This window comes from Carassius carassius, chromosome 21 (genome assembly GCF_963082965.1).
Source record: "Carassius carassius chromosome 21, fCarCar2.1, whole genome shotgun sequence".
Classification (NCBI taxonomy): Eukaryota; Metazoa; Chordata; class Actinopteri; order Cypriniformes; family Cyprinidae; genus Carassius; species Carassius carassius.
Window position 1 is genome coordinate 27,129,092 of NC_081775.1, and position 24,924 is coordinate 27,154,015.

The 24,924-nt window shown below is 35.6% G+C and overlaps 1 protein-coding gene across 1 annotated transcript; it reads right to left on the bottom strand.

Moving 5' to 3' along the window:
- Positions 1-3,916: 3,916 nt before the first annotated feature.
- LOC132097302 (scavenger receptor cysteine-rich type 1 protein M130-like) lies at positions 3,917-23,811 on the bottom strand. The gene is made up of 14 exons (XM_059502931.1): positions 23,495-23,811; positions 23,255-23,362; positions 22,327-22,506; positions 21,972-22,160; positions 20,911-21,210; positions 20,485-20,793; positions 19,531-19,743; positions 18,504-18,692; positions 8,601-8,867; positions 7,756-7,875; positions 7,214-7,294; positions 6,954-7,028; positions 4,581-4,733; positions 3,917-4,485 (listed from the first exon to the last, which is right to left on the bottom strand). Exons 1-14 carry the CDS (start codon positions 23,649-23,651, stop codon positions 4,262-4,264), a joined length of 2,565 nt encoding a protein of 854 aa, XP_059358914.1. The 5' UTR covers positions 23,652-23,811; the 3' UTR covers positions 3,917-4,261.
- Between the last annotated feature and the right edge of the window lie 1,113 nt (positions 23,812-24,924).

A 24,924-nucleotide genomic window follows, 5' to 3' on the forward strand; every position in this document is an offset into this window, starting at 1 on the left:
TTAATACGGCCCTGGACACAATCTATAAATTATTTTACATAGTAATAAAAACAACAATAAACTAAGCCTAATGTTATTCTACACTAAAACATTTTGAAAATCGTTTATGTTTCAGTTTCAACGCACTAATATTTTCAGAGTCGCTTTAACGCAAAACAGGAAACTCATGAATATTCATGTATGCTCCGCCCAGCGTCACCGAAAATCTCAGAAACCGAATATTTCAGAACACCGTACATCCCCGCGCTAAATGATTCTGTGAAACGTCTATAAAACCCCTAGTGCAAACTAACAAATAATTAATCATAAATTTATTATTCAACAATTGTAACTAACCGCCGAAGACCACCACAGTGGGATCGATGGCACAGGAGAGCAAGTCTGGTTAGGTAAGTCTGAAATAGACAACATAAACAGGTTAAGGGTGGCCTCCGTGGCCCCGAGGAGATGGTAGATGGTCTCCATAGCCATGACAGGGCAGGCAGTGAGTTCCTGGATGGCCTCCGTGGCCACGACAGGATAAGTCGAGCGCTCAGAGAGTTTGGCTGAGATGTGACGAGGCTCTGGAAGTTCCTTAGAGACGTGGAGAGTTGACTTAGAGACGTGGAGAGGCTCTGGTAGTTCAGCAGAGACGTGGAGAGGCTCTGGTAGTTCAGCAGAGACGTGGAGAGGCTCTGGTAGATCCGTGGTGTTTTGACTGGAATCAGGAAGATCAACGGTGATTTGACTCTGCTCATGGAGATCATTGGTGACCTGACTTTGCTCATGAAGATCATTGGTGACTTGCCTTTGCCCATGAAGATAGTCGGTGACTTGACTTTGCCCATGAAGAACACTGGTGACTTGACTTGACTCCTGAGGTCTAACTGTGGTAGTGCTTAACTCATGAGTGTTAACGGTGACCTGACCCGACTCTGGAGGGTCAACGGGAACCTGACCCGACTCTGGAGGGTCAACGGGAACCTGACCCGACTCTGGAGGGTCACCTGTGGCTGTCATCTTGTGCAGAGTCACTGGACCGGTGGCCATCTTGTGCCTTGGCCCTGGGCCGGCGGCCATCTTGTGCAGTGGTGCTGGGCTGGTGACCACCTTGTGCTGTGGCACTGGGCTAGCGGCCATATTGTGCAGTGGTGCTGGGCTAGCGGCCATATTGTGCAGTGGCGCTGGGCTAGCGGCCATATTGTGCAGTGGTGCTGGGCTGGTGACCACATTGTGCAGTGGTGCTGGGCTGGCGACCACATTATGCAGTGGCACTGGGCTGGCGGCCATCTTGCACAGTGGCGCTGGGCTGGCGACCACCTTGTGCTGTGGCGCTGGGCTGGCGGCCATCTTGTGCAGTGGTGCTGGGCTGGCGACCACATTGTGCAGTGGCGCTGGGCTGGCGGTCCTCCTGTCTGTAGACCCCGGTCTAGAGTCGGCCATCCCACCTGGAGAGACAGGTGTGGCTGGGGTATCCCACTGAGACCGATGTTACAGGTACAGTATGAACCCCCAAAAATCAAAGACCTCCAGCTCATTCATTTCACTCTCCGGCACGGGGTTGTCCAAACAGATGTTAAAAAAGTCTTTCAATGCCGCATCATTATATCCCAAACCCACTGCCAAGTTCCAGAACTCTTGTGCCACACCACCCACCTCATTCCCTGTTTGACGGAGGGTGGTTAATTTAAGGAATTTCTCCTCCGCTCCTCCATGCTGGCTGCGGAACGGACACAAATTCCCACACCGCTGGATCTGATCTAGATGGAGTCCTTCTGTTACGATCGGACACTGGAGACGAGAGATCCAAGAGCAGTGTTTATTGGGTAATCCAAAAATCAAAATCCAAAACAAGCAGGGGGTCAACACCATGAAATCAGTCAGGAACAAAACAAACAGGAAACAAGGAACGCGAGGAAACTGGGTGACAGAAAATAAGGACTCCATGACACAGGCAGAAAACAGACCGGTTAATATAGACAGGATAATGACGATGAAAGTGAAGACAGCTGAGTGCAATTAACAGGTGTGCAATTACCGTGATGAAGGGAAAAGGCTTTGTGGGAAATGTATAGTGACTGTGGTGAGGTGCCTATGCAGAAGTGAGACCACTAGTGGACACCCAGGGAAACACAGACCAGACACCGTGACATAATCTTTTTAAACAGACTGTGATAAAAAAAGATCTTCATGGAACTGTAGTGAATGTTAAATAAATCCTGGATAATCCTCATTTGAATTTTGGAATGTTCTATTCAAAGATTCTGGCCCCTAAAGACACACGGTTAGTTTTCTTAAAAAAATAAAATAAAACATGTTCTGTTTACACAAACCACAAACGAGTCCCCCAGAGTAAAGCAGATGACATGTGAACTTCCCCGGCCACAGAAAGACGTCACCAAAATACAGTAACACTAGTACTACTAGTTATAGTACACGGCAGCTGTTACTGTGTTTAAAGCTGGGCATGTGTGACTAAATGCCAAATGTAATCAGACATGTTTGCAATTAGAAGGAGAATTCCTGATGAAGCAAGGAAAGCAAACTCTTGTGCTGTGAATCAAACTATAGGTGTTATAGAACAATACAGTTTAACACACAGCACCAGAGCATGACTCCACTGACACGGTTTCACCTCCAGCTCTTCTGAGATTTACTGAGATACATGAAACTGACACATTTAAATTACATAATCATGTACAAAAGAGTCAAAGCCATCAATTACTTTAATATGAAATCATTCAAAACAAGCCAAAAAAAGGCAGATCAAACAAAATCTCTGCACAATTTCTAAACAATCTATTATTTGAGTTTATCTTTCAAAATACTGTATAAACAAAAATAGAAAATACGATTCTATTGTAAAATTGTGTACAACTATAATTACTTTTAAAATAAGTAACATCTCCTTAAAAAATGTATACACATGCTCATGAGTAGGCCACGGTTAGTAAAATATGTTTTTTTTTTTTTTTGCCAAAACAGCACCTACAGTAGGTCTTCACTTTTGGTGAGAATTATCTTTACATTTTTCAGGTAACTGTAACAGTGGTTAAAGATGTATTAATCCAGAAGAGGAATGGAACTAAATGGACAGTTGAACATTTATCTGTCCATATATACATTGTGTATTAAAGGAATAGTTCACCCCAAAATAAAAATTTGCTGAAAATGTACTCAAATACCATGCCATCCAAGATGTAGATGGGTTTGTTTCTTAATGGGAATAGATCTGGAGAAATTTAGCATCACTTGCTCACCAATAATTCCTCAGTGAATGGGTGCTGTCAGAATGAGAGTCCAAACAGCTGATTAAAACATCACAATGACCCACAATTAATCCACATGACTCATATCCAGAAACATATCCATCAAGATGTTTTGAACTTCAAACTGCTGCTTTTAGCTTAAATAAACGTTCTCTATCCATAATATTTATTATTTCCAGTATGTCATCTAGTTTGAATCAGAAGAAAAATATGCACAGATCAAGCACAGATGAAAAAAAAGAAAAAGGTTCAAATATGTTAGTGGATTATGCACTTGTATTTTTGTCTGAAGCAATGTTTGAAGTTAAAAATGTCTTCACGGATTTGTTTTTTATAAACACAAATCGACATTCATTGAATATAAACACAAATCGACATTAATTGATGGAGTTGAGTGGATTACTTGTGGATTCTGATGGCATTCGTTCACAGCAGAGGATCCATTGGTGAAGTGACATAATGCTATTTGTTTATTTTTTATTTTTTTAATCTGTAGTAACCAAACTCTATTTGGAAAAATTCAGCAAATTTTAGTTGTTGGGTGAACCAAGTGATCTCTGGCCTCGTGTTTGTGATAACATTGTGTTACCTGGTCTTGAAAATTTTAAAAGCATCAATCTTGTAAATTTTTAAAAGATATTACCTTATCAAATAAACAAGATAAAAAACAAAAACAAAAAATACAAGCAAAGCAGGAACAAACAGATCAAAACTACACATCAAAACCTTAAGAACTACAAAAAGTTTGACTGGTTTATCAGTACAAAAATTAGCTTTTCTTCAGTTTATACACTCTTGTGACGATAATTAAATATTTTGTTGTTCCAAATCAGGTTTGTGTTTGCGTCGCTTCTTTTATACATCTTGAGAGAAATCTTGAGAGATAGCATCATTATTAAACAGCATTTGTTTATCCATATTTTCTTCCAAATATTCCACTGTCATAAGAACATACAATCTTATCTCTTATTAATATTAACTTAAAATAACAATTTGGTCTCATGGCTGCTTTATTACTCTGCTTGAGCGTGAACTTCTACCTCTGTGGTCAACATATCCGTATCAGCTTTTGCAAATAGACCAGCATCTAAATCTGAATCTGCACCTTCATCCATGTCTACATCTACATGTGCTCGTGTGCCTGTCATGCCTGCATTTTCATTGGCTGCAGCATTGACAGGTATGACATCATCATAGTCCTCCTGTTTCTCTGTCTCCACTTCATAGGTGTCCTGATCTGATGATACCACAAAGGAAAAGGTCAGCACCATTTCCGTAAAGGCACACACACACACACACACATACAGTGAAGTGTAAATTTGAGTGATGTACCAAAAATGTTCTCGGGTCTCTTGGGAAGGAGAGGGATGTCGAGGTCTTCATCATGGTGGGTCTGAGAAGGAGAGATTCCATTGGCTTGTCCCTCAATGTCATCATATTCTGTCCCAGAAGAATCCCTTTTTCTGTCATCTTCATCCTCCTCTCCTGTTGGAAAAACATGATGTTGGAATCTTCCATTTATGTCAAAAATGTTAGAAAAAGTTGTGTCTGCTCAATTGAGCTCCATCCTGCATAAAAATTATCTGTATGAAGAATCTCAATCAGGTTTCAGGCCCCACCATAGCACAGAAACTGCACTTGTTAAAATTACAAATGACCAAGGCTCAGATCAAGGCTGCATCTAATTGCTTGTTTTGCTTGATCTTAGTGCTGCGTTCGACACCATAGATCATGACATACTCATAGATAGATTACAAATCTATACAGTTATTCAAGGGCAGGCTCTAAGATGGTTTAGATCGCTACCATTTTGTTCATTTAAATGGGGAACCATCTGATTTATCACCAGTAAAATATGGAGTGCCACAAGGATCTGTCCTAGGTCCTGTTCTATTTTCAATATACATGTTGCCCCTTGGTAATATTATTAGAAAATTCTGGATTAGTTTCCACTGTTATGCTGGTGATACTCAACTATATATCTCAACAAGACCAGATAAAACTTCTACATTATCTAAGCTAACAGAGTGTGTTAAAAATGTAAAAGATTGGATGACCAATAATTTTCTCCTATTAATTTCGGATAAGAGAGAGATATTACTTATTGAACCAAATTAAATAAATAAATACAGTACACAGAATCTAGTAGACTACAGTTTGCAAATAGATTGATGTACTTGATGTTCTTTTGAAAACCATTTTTCCCATGTTACAAAAACAGCATTTTTCCATCTTAGAAACATTGCCAAGCTACGAAATATGTTACCTGTTTCTGATGCAGAAAAGCTAGTTCATGCATTTATGGCCTCTAGACTGGACTATTGTAATGCACTTCTTGGTGGTTGGCCTGCTTCTTCAATAAACAAGCTACAGGTAGTCAAAATGCAGCGGCTAGAGTCCTTAACAGGTCAAGAAAATATGATCATATTACCCCAATTTTACAGTCTCTGCACTGGCTACCTATTAAATTCTGTATCAGTTACAAATTATCATTACTTACCTATAAGGCTCTTAATGGTTTAGCTCCTGCATACCTAACTAGCCTTATACCATGCTACAATTCATCACGCTCCCTAAGGTCACAAAACGCTGGACTTTTGGTAGTTTCTAGGATAGCAAAGTCCACTAAAGGAGGTAGAGCTTTTTTCGCAATTGGCTCCCAAACTCTGGAAAAGCCTTCCTGATAATGTTCGGGGTTCAGATACACTCTCTCTTTTTAAATCTAGATTAAAAATGCATCTTTTTCGCCAAGCATTTGAATAATGCATCTCATAAATTGTGACTGCAGTTCTTATTCGCATTCTTATTCTTTAGCTTGGGTTAAACGAATTAATTTTACTTTGTTGGAACAGCAGCTACGCTAATGATGTCTTTATTTGTTTCTCTGTTTTGCCACAGGATTTACGTGGTTACTAGGATTTACACAAGCTCCAGTCTGGATCCAGAAAACCTGAGAAGAGATGATACCAACCCCTCAGAGGACCCCAGATGATGCTAACCCTGAAACAGCTTACAGAACTAAAAAAAATTGCTTCTTACTATGCAATCACATCATAATTGCTGTTACTAGTGTTCACTGTCTGGTTGACTATGTCTTGTATTAATATTTCTAAACATTCCTGTCATTTGCACATAAACTTTCAGTCAGCACTTATAAGATACTACTAAATATTGTAGAAACTTAATTTTCTGTAAAGTTGCTTTGCGATGATTTGTATCATAAAAAGTGCTATACAAATAAACTTGAATTGAATTTATTCTTACATGAATAGATATACATTTATTTTAATTTATTCATACATTATATATTCACTTCCACCGTAGAGTCTGAATGTGCCCTTTTAATTGTTTCCATCAATTTTATGCGATATTCCAGTTTTGCGCAGAATTTAATTTGAATCTTTGCATGGAAACATCACTTATACATATTTTACATGACATTTTAGTTTGTCAAACATAAAAAAGAATCAGCAGTTTTGTTGATTAAAATTTGTTGAGATGAACATACTTATTTTATAGTTTACTTTGTAGAGGATTAGTATAGTTTATTTATTTGGATCGACAAATGTGCAGTTAGTCAGGCAACAGACTAAAATGAACAGACTAAGTAAAAGATGGATTGACTGACATACATTGTGTTGAAAGGAATGAAACTGACAATTAAAAATTACCTGCTGTTATAAGACTAATATTTGAATATCTCACCTGACTTGTCCATGAGAGAATCCACATCCTGGTAGTCATCATTATCTGAAAACGATGCCTTTTCTTCAGAAAAACCTGAAAAAATGAAAAATTTAATATATATATATATATATATATATATATATATAATTCTATCTATCTATGTGAATGATTTTGTCTATCGACTTATTAGATACAAAAGTAAAATAAATAAATAATAATAAAAACAATAACATTTTGCAATTAAGGAAAGCATTAGCTTATGTCTTGATATAGTATACCTTTGTCCTCTGTATCCATCTTATCCATTTCATTCACATCTGGGTTGACGTCTTTGCCCTTTTTATTTCTGTAATATCTTACTGCAAAAACAGAAACAGGTAGAAAAGTATGCTTCTACGACTTGGGTGTCCTTGAGCAAGGCATCGAACCCCCAACTGCTCCCCGGGTGCCGCAGCATAAATGGCTGCCCACTGCTCCGGGTGTGTGTTCACAGTGTGTGTGTGTGTGTGTGTGTGTGTGTGTGTGTGTTCACTGCTCTGTGCACTTTGGATGGGTTAAATACAGAGCACGAATTCTGAGTATGGGTCACCATACTTGGATGAATGTCACTTCACTTCTATTAATTCTACCGGTTATTATTTGATGTGAAGTGTGTGTAGTGTGACAAGGAGTGGGAAACACTGCCACCAACAGGTTAAAAAGATGAAGGTCCTTCAAATATTGTTGTAAATTCATTATGTAAAAATAATGTTTATCTTTATGTTTTAATATTTATGATTTATCTGTTAAATTATGTCTTTCCGGTGCAAGTGATACTCACAGGCTAAAAGTAGACGTTTCCGATTCCTCCACATTAAAAACAAAATCAGCAACCCCAGCACAGCTCCTAACAGACCCAATATCAGACCTACTGAAGAATTACTTCCTTTTGGAGTATAACCTGCAGTTTTAATGAAACAGGTTTCACAGGTTAGAATGTTAATGAAACTTTGTTAAAGTAAACTCACAGCTACTTAACTTAAAACAAATCACAGAACAATAAAAAATATTTTCCTATATTAAAGTGTCAATGGCATCTCTTTTTTTTTACCTTCACATTTGATTTCAGCAGGTCCATGACTGCATTTATCATTTTTGAGATGGTACATGCACTGAAAAATGTTGTAATGGGTTTCTGGGCAATCAATTTTGACCTTTATTTCTTTTGTTATGTGCTTTTCATCCAGCAGTTCTCGTCTATCATTGCACTTAAGCACATCACAAAACTTCTTGCTATCATTCGGAGTCAGTTTTCCACAGACATATTCCCATCGCCCTTGATACTTGATCACAAGCTTCCCACCACACTTCTCAGTAGAGCTGAATTCAACACTATCTGCAATACAAATACAACTTCTGTCATTGAAAGTAAAGCACAGCTTAGTATATGACTAATGTGATATATGACTAATATGACTAATCATATGACTATATGACTAATCTTTTAAATATTTCATAACGTGCATCTATCTGCAAACATGAACAAGGTGGACACATGAAATGGTCTAACAGCCACAAAACTTATAGGACATTTAAAAGGAAAACTGAACTACATTTCAACATCTATTCATTATTTAACTACAGTAACAGTCTTAATTACAGTCCAGAAATACATGTATGACTCACCTTTGCAGGCCACAGAGAGGATGTTCTTACAGCTGTCTTTTCTAGAGCCACACTGCCACACCGATGTCTCTATGCCTGTGCAGCTGAAATGCCAGGTATTTTTTTCTCTGGACTCTGTGGTCCAGCTGTAGAGTGCCTTACCACAATTGAGGCTGTCACATAACTTGTTGGACATCCCATCATCCCACCAGGATGCACAAACATGCTCTTTATCTATGAGCACCTCGCCTGTGCAATTGTTTGAGAGCATAATTTTTGGAGGTTTACCTGGAGAGGAGTGAAATCAGACAATCAGATATTTCTGTAATGTGAGTCAAGTATTACTCTTTGTGCAGGGTTGAGAAAAATTCATCATTTAAGAACGGACTCCTGTTTGTTTCTCTTCAGGATATTATAAGAGAATGACTGAACTGCAACCAAGGATATTAAAATAAATGGGTAAAATGCTGCCATGTTGTAAGGGTAAATTTTAAACACTTTGAGAACATTCTGGGAAAATATATGCTTTTCTATTAATGTTTCTATAAAAATTAGTTAATTTAGAGTTAATTTATTAGTTTTTTTTCTGTTTAATTATTTATTGTTTTATTATATTAGTTTAAAAAAATAGTAACGTTTCTTGATATGTCTCCATATAACTGTATAATTAATTTGCAACAAATATGTAAGTGTTTCTCCATTTACCCCTTTACTGTCACCCCGTCCCATATATGGGACGCCTATGTTTACTTCACTAAATCTTGATCTAATCATGACAAACTATATATTGTTGGAAAGGTCTAAGACTCCTACACTGTAAAAAGTGTTTTTTTTTACTTGTAAATAAAAATAGCATCAGTTAAGTAAATTTTACAAACAAATACTATTTTGTCTTTTTACTTCAAAATATCATGTTTAATTCAATAAGCTACTTGAGGTTTCATTTTTATTTATTTTACTTAAGTAAATTCAAATGGAACTGCCTAGGTAGAAATAAAAGTTAAAACTCATAAGTATATTTTACTTGGAAACGTTTGTTATGTTTACAAGTATTCTTTAAGTAAATATCAAAGTTAAGATCCCATATTTCCCATCAAGCAATGGGGCATGAATAATTACAAATGTACACTGTTTTATGGTTGTTTTTGTTGTTAGTTGTTTATTTTAGTTGTCAGTTGTTGTTTGTTTTGGTAACATACTGTTTTGTGACACCTGGAGTTTATTTTCTATTCAAAATGACCCATTGATACTCAAACACTATTCACTGATTGTTACCGTCATTGTGTGTGGTGTACCAAGTATTGAGGTCTCTGTGTTCATTTGGCCATTCGTTTTATTGAGTGGGCATATTATCTTAAAATGATAACAGCCTGTCTACATGCTCACTTGCATGTTTGCAAGTGAACCAAATGCTTTAATAGCATGGAGATTTACCAGTATTACCTTGTTAAAGTAAATTGCATGAACTTGCAGATTATATTAAATTCAATGGTTAAGTTTTACTTAAAATATATGAGTGCTAAATTTGCAAAAGAAAAATACATTTGTACACTTTTTTTCAGTATAAGCATTAGGCTACACAATGTAAAATTTACAAACAAAGAGTCAACAAAATTTACTGGGAATTTCCAAGTAAACTTAACTTAAAAATGTCTAATTCAAACTACTAATAATTATGTTTAGGCTTTTACTTAGCAAATGTTTGTAAATTTACTAGAATTTTCTGAGTGAAAAAACTTAGCAAGCTTTTTTCAAGTAAATCCTACTCCACATTTTTTACAGTGTATTTTATAGGAGATATTTTACCAATCTTTTTGGTAAAAATTATGTAGGAAAAGTAATAGATTAATTTATGGCAAGAGTGAACCCAAAAAACCTACATCATAACAGGAGTCCTGACCTTTGTCAAAAAAGTCTTCTTTGTTGCCTTTTTCTCTATCACACTTTAGAAATCATCAGAAATTATATGTCACTTGAAAACATAAAATTTCAAAATTCATCCTTTGAAACCCATTTTAAATTCAAACATTGCATTACCATGAAAAATCATGTATTTCAGTCATGAATAATAAAAATTTAGGTTTGTATCAGGCACATTCAAGTCTATCTCAAAAATGTGAGTGACAGTTAAGGGGTTAAACTATATGTGTATGTGGGATTTTAGGTTTTTAAAAAAAAATTTTTTAGCTTTTTTTGTTTGTTTTGTTTTGTGTGTGTGGTTTAATAGAGTACAAGTTAAACAATGAAAATGAGAAATATTGTCTTGGCAACTGACTGAAATAATTAAAAAATGTTTTATGAAATATAAAGAAAATATTAAAATAAAAACTAATTCAAAAGATGAATAAAAACTGTAATTGTATTAATGATTCAGAATTAAATTTGCAATGCCCTTTTTTAATCTATATATCTATTCTGTTAATCTACTTTAATTCGAGTTGACAGTGTTAGGGATGCTAACAAAAGGAAGAAAGAGATCATTCCTACGGTCACACTGGATGTTTAACTGATGCTGATTCTGGGCGGGCTGATCATTGCTCTCGCATTCCCAAATATTCTCCTTCCCTGAGCAATTATAGGTCTTGTTCCACCACTCGTTTGTGTTTGTGTTTGGGTTTTTAGGGATGCTTGATGTGAAATTTCCACACTGTAGATACTCGCACAGCTTTTGTCCTTCCTCGTTGCCCCATCCACTTATGCTGACTGGAGTGGGTGTTTTCCTATCACGCAGAGCATATACTGGACCACTGCATTCGCCTTCCTTATTATAGAGGAGCAATCGTTTCCATTCTGTTACATAAAGGGCAGATATATCAAAAACCTTGTATCACATGTGCAGGAGCAGAGGTCAAAGGTCAGAGGACTTGCAGAAACTACACTCAGAGAGTGTGGTAAAAATTCCCCTACGCATCTAAAACAAAAAAAAAGTTAAATTATCTACAGGTGACTTATTCTGACTGCAACGGAGAACCAAACCTTCTTGGCAAGGATGACATTATTATATCATTTATCTCTAATAATTGGTTCTTCATGTGCAAATCAGGAAAACTCATAGGCAATGAACATTTGATTTATGATTACTTCAGGTTGTTACTCAAGTCATGGGTTGTTATGGTTATTATTACATTCAGATAGACATCTAGTCACCTTGTTCATGTGCATCTGTAATGGAAATACGTTAACTAACTTTGGCTAAAGTGTTGGTACTTTTTGTTCTCAAAAGGATACAGACCAGACTGCAAGAAAGAGAAAACTTAGTTGGGATCACAAAAATTTCCATCGCAAGAAAAATGTGATCAAGTCTGCACAAAATTAAAAAAGGTGAGTACCTGTGCAATTTAGATAGCCAACAATACATTCTTTCTCTGAAACCTCTTTGAGGTCACATTTGGAAACAGAGTTGGCATTATCCAGACATTTAATTCTTGATAGTCCTGTAGATTTAGATTCTTGTGAAATCCAATCATGTTGGTCATTTATGCTCTTGCCACAAAATAGTTCCTTGCAGATCAAATTTTTAAGATTTGTATCAAGACTGTCTTTACAGATGAGTGTCCATTTCCCAGCGTAAAACAGTGATGCTTTTCCAGCGCATTTGTCTCTTGGATCTTCCAGTCTAGCTTTGATGCTGTCTGTGAAGAATATATCAAATAAATGTTCATTAAATGGAATTTTAAACTGTGTTTAAGGAATAGTTCACCTCAGAATGAAAATTTGCTTAGAATCTATTCACACTCATAACTATTACTTTACTAATATATGTTAATTAAAATCAATTTAATTTAAATGATAACTATGTAAAAGTGAACTACTTTTTAATTAATTCAAAGCAGGCTTTTTAGAAATACAGAAATAAAAGTCCTCTGAATATTTTTGCAGTAGTATACTTTATTTCAATAGACTAAAAATCTTTTTAAATATAAGTAGTATTTGGCATACCTTTTGCAATTTGCAAACTGAAGTAAAAATAAACTTTAAATTAGTGTATTTTAAGTATATAACTTTCACAATTTTATTTAGCACAAAGAAATAAGAATGTACTATAAATGTACTTGCTGGTATTTAAGTATTTACATTTTTTTAAATATAAAAGTACAGCATTCAAGTATACTCTTTTTTCACCTGAGTAGTGTAATAAAGGAATAGTTTCTTCATGGGAACAGATCTGGAGAAATTTTGTATTACATCACCAATGGATCCTCTGCAATGAATGGGTGCTGTGGATTATTGTGATGTTTTTATCAGCTGTTTGAATTCTCATTCTGATGGCACCCATTCACTACAGAGGATCCAATGGTGAGCAAGTGATGTTTCAATCAGGACCACTTCCGTCAAGTATATTTACGACAATTATATTGCATACAATTAGTGTTGGCGGTATGGTTATGTTCTGGGCAACACTCCACACGCCTGTCCATGCAGCCATGCTTGGACAGAGTGGGGAGAGCAGCAAGACAAACCCCAAAACAACCATATGCCAAACTCCCCAATGCAACTGATGCAATTTGAATGGCCAGTAATGAGAAATGTTGCTTGATACTATATTTATGGGGGAAGCATCACCCCAACTCAGAAAGGAAGCATACAACAAGCATGTTGCTTAAGCTGCTTATGCAAATATTTGAATATACGGGGGGGGGGGGGGGTGGGGGGTCTAATATGACGGCAGTTTGTATATCATTCAATTTAGGTCACTAACATGCTGTAAAAATCACATTAAGGGGAAAGCATACACCGCTAGCAATAGCAGTCTCATATGACGGCAGTTTGCATATTATCCAATTTTAGTGCCTAACATGCTGTAAAAAAAAATATCACATTAAGGGGGAAGCATCACCCGAAGTTAAGTAATCAAGGATGTGCAATAGCATGTTTCTTAAAATGCTTAAAGGGTAAATAACACACAGTTTCACCTAATCTCATGTTAATCTTGAGTACCTATAGAGTAGTACTGCATCATTATCTCCAAAAGTCTTTAGTTTTGTCATATATGTAAAAGAAAAATACAGCTTCCGATTCTCGCCAGAAAAAAATGAGCTCCTTGGAGGCATGCTGTGGGCGGAGCTATAATACTGATGTTTCATGTTGTTTCCATTATATATATTCACTTATGTGCTGATTTCCAACAAAAGACCTGAATAGGGTCTTTTACCATGTTTTAATAGCAAATGATGTTCAAATCCAACATCAACCTGGTCTTGTTTATAAAACATTCGTCACTGAAATGACGAGAACACACAAACGCACTTGCTACACTCCATTGCTGCCCCGGAAAAGCAAACTGCATCCACGGTTCGTGTAACACTCGGATTCTTTGAGAAGCTGAACACGGTAAACTTTCCCTCACATCCAAAACACACTTATTTGGAGACATTCTCCAACAAATCCTGTGCAGCACTGCCAACAATTTCCAGATGAGGCGCGTTTATATGGGCGAGGTCTCGCTATCCTCTGGTCGACGTGTGTGCGGGCATGCTTTCCCGAAAGAAATGCTCATAAGAAGTTCCACCATCGTCTACGTCAGGGGTGGGGAACGTTGATCCTGGACCGATATACACAACACAGACCGGAAACTTAGGGCCAGGCGCATGTGCCCGATGAAACCGTCTATAAGATGACATTTTAGCACTTGACAAACGGAGAGCGACTCCTACGTAGCACTTGAAGCACAGCTGGGCGATTGCTTTATGTGCAATGTTAGGAAACACAAGTCAAACAATAACGAACGGTCGTAAAATTACTCGTAGAAAAAACTCTTAAGCGCTAAGATCAATCGTTATCGCGAAACCCAGCCCAGAACTTTACACACAGGCAAACACGGCATGTGTAACGCAGTAAAAACGTGTACCTATAGTCTAGTAAAGTAGTGTAGTTACCAATATTATTAGTGTAATACGTTACTTTACTTTGTTACCCAAAAAAGTAATATAATTAATGTAATCCGTTACTTAGTAACTCGTTACCCCCAATACTGATAATGCACCAATTACAACAAAGAATCACGAGTTTCACACAACTGTATAGTACACCATTAAAGGGGAAACGATTCATGATAGTAGTGTAATGATTATGATTCTACTGATGGTGTGTGACGCCACTGCTACGGACAAACACTGAAGGAACGATGTCTTCGAGCATACCTGTGGACAATAAACAATTTTGGGATGCTTTTAAATGTGGGGGAGGGGAAAGATGAGGATGCTCTGTTGCTTGATAATTAACTGTGAAAGAGACTGAGACGCTGTGTTTGTTAAGCCTGCCGGTTTCACAAAAGCAGGGGATCCATGGTGTTCGTTGGCTAGCACTACCGGCGTGAAGAAAACCATGGTCCCACTTATTTTCCCCGGAGGTAGACAGTGGGGGGAAATTTAAATAGATAGGGAAGAGTGTGTAGGTGGACTTGGCAGGCTGTTTGAAAGAAACCTTCTCAGCATTGCCGCGGAGGGGAAGGTTGAGTCCTCACAGTGAAGGCAGGGTGTCGTCGGACGTTGAAAGGGAAGTCCGAAATTATTTTATTATTACAGAGTTGTGGTTGTTGTTGTGCTTAGCCATTGGTGATTACTGTCCTCCTGAATTATATGCTGATTGCCTGTGCTGGTTATTATACATAGAGCATGTGATTTAGGCTTGGAGTTTCTAATTAAGTGTGCTTTGCATGAGATTTCACACCATTTATTGTTTGCTGTGAATTTGGAATGAGTACTTGGGTTCTCTTTTTAGTGTATGTCATGGTTAAATGAAATAATTTGACCAGTGTATTTAATCAGGATATTTAAGTGAGACAACGCCAAATGGCTGATATTGTTGTTATTGTTGCTAGTGGTGGTTGAATTTATTACAGTAGATTACAGACTTGCGAAGCAACAAAACAAGTGGGTACAAGAGGGTATATGCAGATACTGAACCTTTAGAAGTCGTAATATGCAATGGCCCTGGAAAAAAAGTAATTATATGGCGTATACTTGCATATGGCCCTAACTACACCACTGGTGTGGTACGACAGAAGACGGCCGTAGTGTGTATGTGATCATGTTCTGCCCACATGACTAGCGCACAAATGAACACGAGTGGTTCAAATATTAGTCTGTTTATTCCAAGTAAGTGCGAGCAGTTATTAAAAACAGTTGAAACGCCTACACGAGAATGCTGGTCTTTATGGCCTTATCTGCGTGTCCTCAGAGCGATTACATGCTCTAACTGCATATAGCTCCTGGTGTATGAACACAGATGTATAAAGGCTGCTGCTAATATTTTGCTCCTGCAACCGATGCAAAACAATGTTAACCACTAGGCAATATAGACAGCGATATGGATTCAAAGAGCATTCACTTATCTTAGATGCGGATTTCAGATGTTCTGAAACAATCTGTAAAAGTTTGATTTGCAAGCAGTGATGTGATCAGTTAATTGCAAGCAGCGATGCGATGGAAGAGACGCTGAAGAATGGGAATTTAAATAGACCGCATGTGATATGTGTCAAGACTGGATTGGTACACGTCAGGAACAGCTGACTGTCGGCTGATGCAAGTGTGACTAACGTGGCCTGACTGAACTAATGCGATGCTCAACAAAAATGGTACATTTTTACAAAATTGTTTCCATGAAGAAACAAACTCATCTACATCTTTGATGGCCTGAGTGTGAGTACATTTTCAGCAAATTTGTAGCATCTTTTGACAACCAATCTTAAACTAAATAACAGTTGACATGAAATATACTGTGCTCTATACAGTAGAAAAAACTTTCACACTAGGGTGACCATATGTGCCATTCATACCGGACACGTCCCAGCCAGGATTTTTGCATGGCTATTTGCATTGTGCAGGTTGATCGTGGTGTAACATTCATGAGAGCTATAAAGAGCAGAGCAGACAGCTCCTTATGCTTTCGAATCACTTTAACGTGTTTGCTCGTTTGTTTGACTTGAAGCATTGTGGCGCACTTTGTTTTTTTTTTGTTCGTTTTTTTTGGGATTTGTGCGCAGCGACGCTTCAAGTCAATCAAATGAACAAACACATGCGCATATTTGCATCGCTTAGATCGTTCCCTCTAGATCTCATTTTCTCACACACAGCCCCACGATTGGTCGATTATGTACAATACCTGCATGTTATTGGTCAAACTGCTCTGGATATTTTAGGCATTATTAAAATTCTGGCTGGGACATGTCCCATATGAACGGCGCATATGGTCACCCTATTTCACACACAGTTTAGTTTCAGCGTCTCAGAGAAACTGTTGAATAGTGACAAAAAAAAGTGTTTTAAAGCTTGTTGTTTTGTAGAAAATCATAGTTATTTATGACATGTGAGAACAGTTGGACCTATCCCTGTAGATCGGGAGTACGTGTTATTTATTAAAAATATAATTATATTTTCAGAATTACAATTAAAAAAAAAAAAATGAGCAGTTACTGTATTTATTCTGTTTTGAACATCAAATCCTTTTTTCTTTCCATCAGATGTATTCTAACCAGCTGGTTGATTCGAAATATTTGCATTTTATATTTAAAAATGACCTCAAGTTGGCCTCAGGTAGCTAGTTAGCTAGCATAAGCTAACAAAATGTTTGAAATACTTTCTTTAATTTCTTAATTCATGATTATTGATTATATTCTTTTTAATTTTAAGCAAAAACCATCTGTACTCTGATTTTGCTGTAAATGTTTAAAGCAAATTGCTTTGTCAGATTTGGGGGGCCTTTTGCCTCATAGATGTGGTAAAACAGTCTCTTAGTACAAAATTATTTTTTTGTTAAAAATCTATAATAACATAAAAAGTCTAGACGTTTTTCATACTTTGTTTATAATTGATAGCATGGTCAGAAAAAAATATGAATACACTTTTCTGAACACATTAAACTTTTGTTTCACAAAAGAATTGCACAGTCCTTGGTTTCCCCCACTCTTCTCTACATGTTCACAATGTGCTGTAATTTGTTGAATCAACAATGTAACTTTTTAAATATGCAAATAATAACATTATCCTAAGAATATAAGCATTCAAAGCTTGCAGTTCGTCACTTCCGCCAAAACGGCTCAAAGATTTTTTTGACGTCACATTGTACTTCATCTTCTCATCAAATCTTCTGACCAGTCAAATGCTCTCTAGAATCCGAAGCGCCCGCCCCTGCACTACAGATAGACTGTGAAGCACCGGCTGAGATCGGTCACTTGTTCACAGTGTAGTATTTCCAGTACAGTGAATGGCTCCTAGTGCACAATGTAGGTAATAGAGAACGATTTAAACAGTGTAAATATTCTTTCGATTATGGCAAATGAGCCAGTAGCACACACAGTCTGATCTGGACATTGGCTCCGGTCCAGAGATGCGGTCACACAGACTGGATCATATGCGCAAGTCTGCATATATAAAAAATCCTTTACAACTATACAGCCTCAGCATTATTATGAACACTATTTTGTTTTACTAAGAGTTTCATATTGAATCTAGGGGGTAATCTATTAGTCGGCATATATAAAGCAGAGTCAAAAGTTTAGCAGATATAAACCAAAGCTATTGGCTATTTTAAAAAGGGGCGGGGCTGCTCTATATGTCCTGCCCTCTCTTCCTGTTTCAGTTGAAATTATGTCACCACATACAGTTATGCTGTGTGTTTCAAGGCACTTCAGGGGACCTTTAATTCAAACCCAAACTAAAGTATGTGTAAAACATGGAACAGAACACATTCTAAGCCTGAACAATTTTGACTGTGACAAGCCCAAAGTTCTGATAAATAAAGCAAGAGTTAACGTGAGGTTTTGGTCTTGAATGAAGCGACTGTTTACATTACCTCTGCATATCACGTGGGCTAGGGATTTGCAGGTGGGGTTTTTGTTGGGAATAAAATTGCACATGGTCATATTTTGTACATTTTCTGAGCAGTACACACTACTGTAAGTGGCAGGTAGATTATTTATCTGACGTGGTAACTGGGCTTGAATTGGATTTCCACAGCCCAGGTTCCCACAGATCATTTTGGAGTCTTCATCTGTTCTCCAAGTGTTGCTGCAAACCCCTCCACACTTGCCATCTCCACAGACCTTCACCATTCCCCAGCATTTTTCTCCAAGCGAGTTTTGAAGTGCCACTCGAGGCTCCTCTGTCTTTGACCCTACATGTGACATCAGTAAGAATACAAGCATTTTACACACAGAACTGTTAAAGCTACACTATGTAACTTTTGGCCCTATAGAAAAATAATCCATCTTTGCAGAAGATAATACGTTTTCAGGAAATTGCTTTATATACTATACTATAAAAAAAAAAATTCACTACCTTCAATGCCATTGAATAATGTTTATACACACAATTGAATTCAATTCATTTAAAATAAATCTATTTAGTCTTAAAAACACAATTTAAGTGGTTTAGGTTTGTCAAACTAAATTTTTATATGGGACCAAAAATGTTATATATATATAAATTTAATGAGGTTTATTTAATTTTCTTATGTTTAAACAATCTATTACATTTATCATGATGCACAATGCATATAATGAACAAATTAGAAAAGTGCTGACTTTACAATTGCAATTACTCACTGAGTGCCTATAGCCCTAAGCACAGAAAACACTCTTTCACACAATGGTAACAACAAAATTCAAAAACATTATAGAAACTCCTCTAAATGTCCAACATAACTGAATATTAAACATTTACTCTTCCAATGCAGTCCCTTGCTAAGCATGCTGGGAACTAAAGATCTACTACCCAGTTAGTTATGTCAACAAAACTGATTTATGTGGTTTTAACACAAATTAATTATGCAAACTTCAATTATACATATATTAGGTAGCGTGAACACAATTAAATTAATTTGGCACTAAATGTTAAAAAAAATCATGTTATTTAGTTTATATCATTTAAAATTATTAAACTTTGAAGTTTTTTTTTTACTTTTATAAGAGGATAAAAACAATAAGGCAATTCTGGTGCCACATGTACTGTACCTGAACATGTGACTTTGGCATCATCTGTGGTGTTTTGCTCTGGTTCAAAGGAGAGCAGAGTTCCACACTGCATTGCTTTGCATGTGTCATTGGCTTTTTTCTTATTCTCTTCCTCTGGTATTGCAGACAGCCAGACAGTCTTACCATCAAATTGCTTGATGCGCACTTTTCCCTTGCATGGAGATTTGCCTTCAAAGAACTTCAGTTCTTCCTCTGAGAACAAATAAAATGGATTTATGGTTACTGTATGTACAGAGTAACACTTTAGACGTATTTACTAAATAAACAAAACCAAAAACTACTGGAATCATGGAAAGCATGTTAAAAATTATGTAAACCAAAAAGCTTAACATTAAACATAACAAAACATCCAAACATTATTGGTATTATATTACATTACAGGTTAAACATTTGGAATAATTAAGATGTTTTAGAAATAAGTTTTATGCTCAAAGATCTGTTTATTATAAAATACAGTACAACAATAATATTATGAAATATTTGTTATTTTAATATAAAATAGCTTTCCTACTTGAATATATTTTAAAATGTAATTTATTCCTGTGATAAATTTGTACTTTTGTTTTTCTTTTTTAAATGGAAGTGTATCACAGTTTCCAGAAGAAAAAGCAGCACAAATGTTTTTAAGATTAAAAAGAAGAAGAAATGTTTCTTGAGCAGAACATCATCTTATTAGAATGATCTCTGAAGGATCACGTGACACTGAAGACCGGAGTAATGATGTTGAAAATTCAGCTATGCCATTATAGAAATAAATCACATATTCAAATAGAAAACACATTTTAAATTTTGATTATATTTCACAATATTACTCATTTTACTTTATCAAATAAATGTAACCTCAATAAGAGACTCCTTTTAAAAACATTATAAAATTGCATATATTTCAAACTTTTGACCAGTATGACTGGTGCGTATTTTATATTGTCTTACGTTGGCAAATGATTTCTATATTTTTCTCGTTTTGACGTGGTGTCCTCAAGCCAGTATTCTCGAAACACTCATGGAGCTTTGCTGAAGAGTTACAGCTGACATCCCTCAGCCATTCCAGTGTCTTTTCTCCTTCAGTGAAAAGTTGTCTATTTATTTTTGAGGATGCACCACAGTTTAGATGTTGACACACCACGTCTGAATTAATAGTGTTCCTTTCAGAGATAATGGGCCTCCATGAGCCTTCCCATTTCACCTCTACACGTCCAGAACAGCGACCCAGACCGTCACTCAAACGCACATCCAAGCTGCCTGCCGTTTATAGTAAAAAAAAAAAGATTGGTATGACAGAGTTTATCAGTTATGGGTGATTCTGGTTGTCCTAGATTCTGAGTTCACTATAATTACCTGCAAAGCCGTCTTAGTTACCTGAACATATAACTTTGGTTCCCGTGCATGTTTTTTTCTCATGAATTGCCAGACAATGCCACAGTGACCGTTCATCGCCCTGACAAACAACATTACTCAGAAAACCATTAGAAGTTTTGGAGCCCTGTTCCACGAGCACTATCTCACCACAGCCAAGCTCTCGACAGACCACCGCCCCCATCTTTTTACGGGACTGAATCGAATCCTGATCACTGTAGCACACTTCATAGTTACTACCATTCACATCAATGGAAACATCTCCAAAACACTCTGCTGTGAAATTGTGGAGTTTCACGCGGTCTGTGAACACAGCAAAATTAATTGTTACAATGCCTAATAAAAAAGGGGAAAAAATCTAATACATTGTAATAAAATATTTGTAGTTATAATTAAAAGTTTTATAAGATAAGAATACATATGTTAAACTAGATGTTAAAAAGCAATCAGCAAAAAACCTCTGACAGAAAAATGTATTTTTTCATTTATTATTTATTTTTATTTTTTTAATTATTACTATTAAACATCATTTTCAAATAAAGTTGTCTTTATTAGCTATCTACACAAAAAAATTATTTTGGTCATGTGATGCATTATTAAAATGTTTTATATTTTTAAATAAGCTTTGTTTAATAGTCTATTAATGTTCTTTACCACAATACATGTACATAAATATAATAAATATATAGAAATATATATAGATATATCACAAGAATTATATTCACATTAGTTTAACTTTGAACTTGTGATGTCAACACACAATGTCAACCCTATTACTGTAATAATAATAATAATAATAATAATAATAAATAATAATAATAATAATAAATCTTATTACTAAATTTCAATACACATTAAAACGTATTCATTTAACTTGAGATAGAAAAACTACATTTATTAACACTAAACCATTGTAGAAAAAAACTTGTGTAATTCTTAACTAGTATTAATGCAAATTTATTTATTTATAATTACCTAGTTATTATTAATACATTAAATCTATTAATAATAATTACTTATATTTACTGATGTAATATTATTTAAAGCAAGAAACTCAGCATCACCTGAGCAGGTCAGTATGTTAGTTCCTTTTGTAAAGTTTCCAGTAGAACCACAGTTCAGTTGTGGACAGATGACTTCAGGCTTCACATTTGCTGACTGAACAGGATTCCATGGATTTTGTTTCACAATTTTCTCTTGCACCAACCCAGAGCAAGCATTGCTGCCATCTCGTAGACTGAACCTCGTGTGATCTGTGTAATACAAGTATTTCTGTGTAAATGTGCATTTTACCTCTCACACCAAACATGGAAATACTGAGAAGTATTGTATCACCCAGGAGCGGTTTCAGCACCATTTCATTTACCCCAATCAGAACAACATACTCCATAGAGCTGTTTAATAATAGTATACACTCACTGCTGCAGATCACACTGGCTCGCTCCCGGCAGTCTGACCACTCCATACACTGCCAAGAGAACGTCTCATTGCCAACACAATTAAGCAATACATTTCGTTTGCTCTGTTGTTCTTTGAACATTCCAGGCTTGGGAATGTAATGAAGATCTCCACAACCAAGCTCCTGACATATCTTGTTTGCTAAATTATTGTATACAACAACAAAGAAAATTAATATAATATTAATATAATATAATTAATAATATGGATAATAGTCTGTCTTAACTTTGTTTGAGGTTGCATAAAAATTTTTTTTTAAGTTGCTTGAAAAATGTTCTAACTAGGTGATTAAAAGTGATACAAAAATGGATCTGAGTTCCAGGGCATCATTTGGTTTAATTTGTTAAACTGTGAAGAACAATCAAACACATTATTTCTGATAAAATACTGTATGTATCACCGTATAAAACATCAAACTCAAACTTCATTGTTTGCATTAGAACATTGTTCAAGAATTACCTTTTCAAAACTGCATATTACTCCATTTGTATTAATGTTCCATTATTTATTTACAATTACATATTAAAATGAATATAATCAACATATAAATAATTAATATTTTCATTTCACAAAAAAGGGCATTGGGATTTAAATAATAATTTTACATATTCAACATTCTTAAACAACAGTTGAAGATTACCGTAGTTGTTACTTTTAAATACTTAAATAATTACAAATCATTTACTTCAATTGTATCAATCCACTAAATGACCAGTTGATTAAAGGTCATTGCAAAAAAATGGCTCTGAAAAGTGCTGTTATTTGCTTTGACATTACTTGTTTGTTTTTTTGTTTTTTAATGCAATGACATTTAGACATTCTCTCTTATACTTTGGTCAATAAAGCAAAAACACCAAATAAAATAAACTTCTTATTTTTGTCCACTTACCCCAGCTATCATTACAGACCCCAATGATGCCGTTGGCTGTTGAGAACTCCACCACACCAGCACATACATCACGCTGTCCATTCAGATTCAAACTCAGTTTAACTTCTCCTGTGGTAAAAAGCTTGGCATCAACAATGTGTAGATTCACATCTGAACTTAGATGACAGGAATACATATATATATATATATATATATATATATATATATATATATATATACACTTAAATGGATACTACCTACCCGAGCATTCAACAGCAACAAAACTATTTTCATCACACTTTTCATTGTTACTGATGCCAACATAAGGGCATTCCCAAAGGCTCTCTTCTTTAGATGTGCATTTCACTTGATCCATCCAGTATTGTTGGGGCAGAGGTGGATCTGTGTAGAGGGTCATGTCTACATCAGAGCGTGTATGATTCCCACACCCTATTGATTTACACACAACCTCTCCATTTTCCTTACTCCACCCGTAATGACACACCAAGCCCCACTGCTTCTTATCGCCATGATACACCTCCAGCCGGCCTTTACAAGGGCTGTCAGATCCGCGCAAAGCCACATTGAGACCTGCAAGAAATGTAAATTAATTAAATTGTATTAAAAAATAAATTAAATGAAATTATTGTTCATTATTTTTCCAGCAAAAGTAATTTATTTTGAAATATTTATGCAATATAAGGAGAATAGAACATCATTGCTTTTATCAGACATCTTGAATTTAGGTTTTCATAAACAAAAACATACAATGACATATAAAGAGTACAGAAGTTATATTTATAAATTAAAATATGCAATATAATATTATGAGGGTCAAGGTTCCTCTTTTAACCTTATATGGTCATTGGAAAAATGCGGCTCTGAGTTCTGAGAACAGATGAGCCACATACACTGCAGAAACTGCTGCGGTCTCTTATCTGCCTGTGGTTTTCAGATCTTAAACTCTGTCAGGTTCCATGTTTATGCAGATTCTGAGATAAACCCACTTCACATAAGCTTGAGAACATTAACCACGGGTATAACTGTGCCTTTCCACACAGGGTTATGAAGAACATATGCTTGACACACAAACCACAGCGTGATCTTGGTGATCTTCGTGATTAAAAATTAATACACTGATCGTCTACATCTGAAGATGGAATCATTACTCATGTAATGTGCTTTAAAATGCATGAATATATATTTATTTTTACCGTTTTAATTCCACTTAAATAAATAAATAAATACTATAAATATTATATCACAAAGATGCATTATCATGTACTACCATATATATTAATCATTGTAGCTGTTTTCATTTAGAATTAATGCAATTTGAAAAATTGCTTGAAAAAGGCTTTGATTTTGCAGTATTAAATTTGTTAAATTTGTTGTAAAAAAATTTAAAAAGAAAGATGTTATGTTATAGTGTATATAAGATATATATGTTATAGTATATAACCAAAACTAGTTTTATTTATTTAGTTTTATTTATTTATTAATTCATAAGCAAATTAATTATAAATTAAGATGGAGACATATTTCAAGATACTATAGAAAATTTAAAGTTTTATTTATTAATTTTCTTTTTTTTTTTCAAATTTAACACATTCAAATTGTTCTCAAGTATTTGATAGTAACATTAAAACGACATTTAACTACATAATAAAATTATTTAAAAAAAATATTAT

What these genes read in the sequence shown, in the direction of transcription:
- LOC132097302 (XM_059502931.1), bottom strand. Translation starts at nt 23,651, where the DNA reads ATGACCCTCTACACAGATCCACCTCTGCCCCAACAATACTGGATGGAT. An exon ending in TGCCAAAGTCACATGTTCAG is followed by an intron (nt 18,693 to 19,530) that starts GTACAGTACATG and finishes TGTCACATGTAG; the next exon opens with GGTCAAAGACAGAGGAGCCT. An exon ending in CCTCTCTGTGGCCTGCAAAG is followed by an intron (nt 7,876 to 8,600) that starts GTGAGTCATACA and finishes TTAAAACTGCAG; the next exon opens with GTTATACTCCAAAAGGAAGT.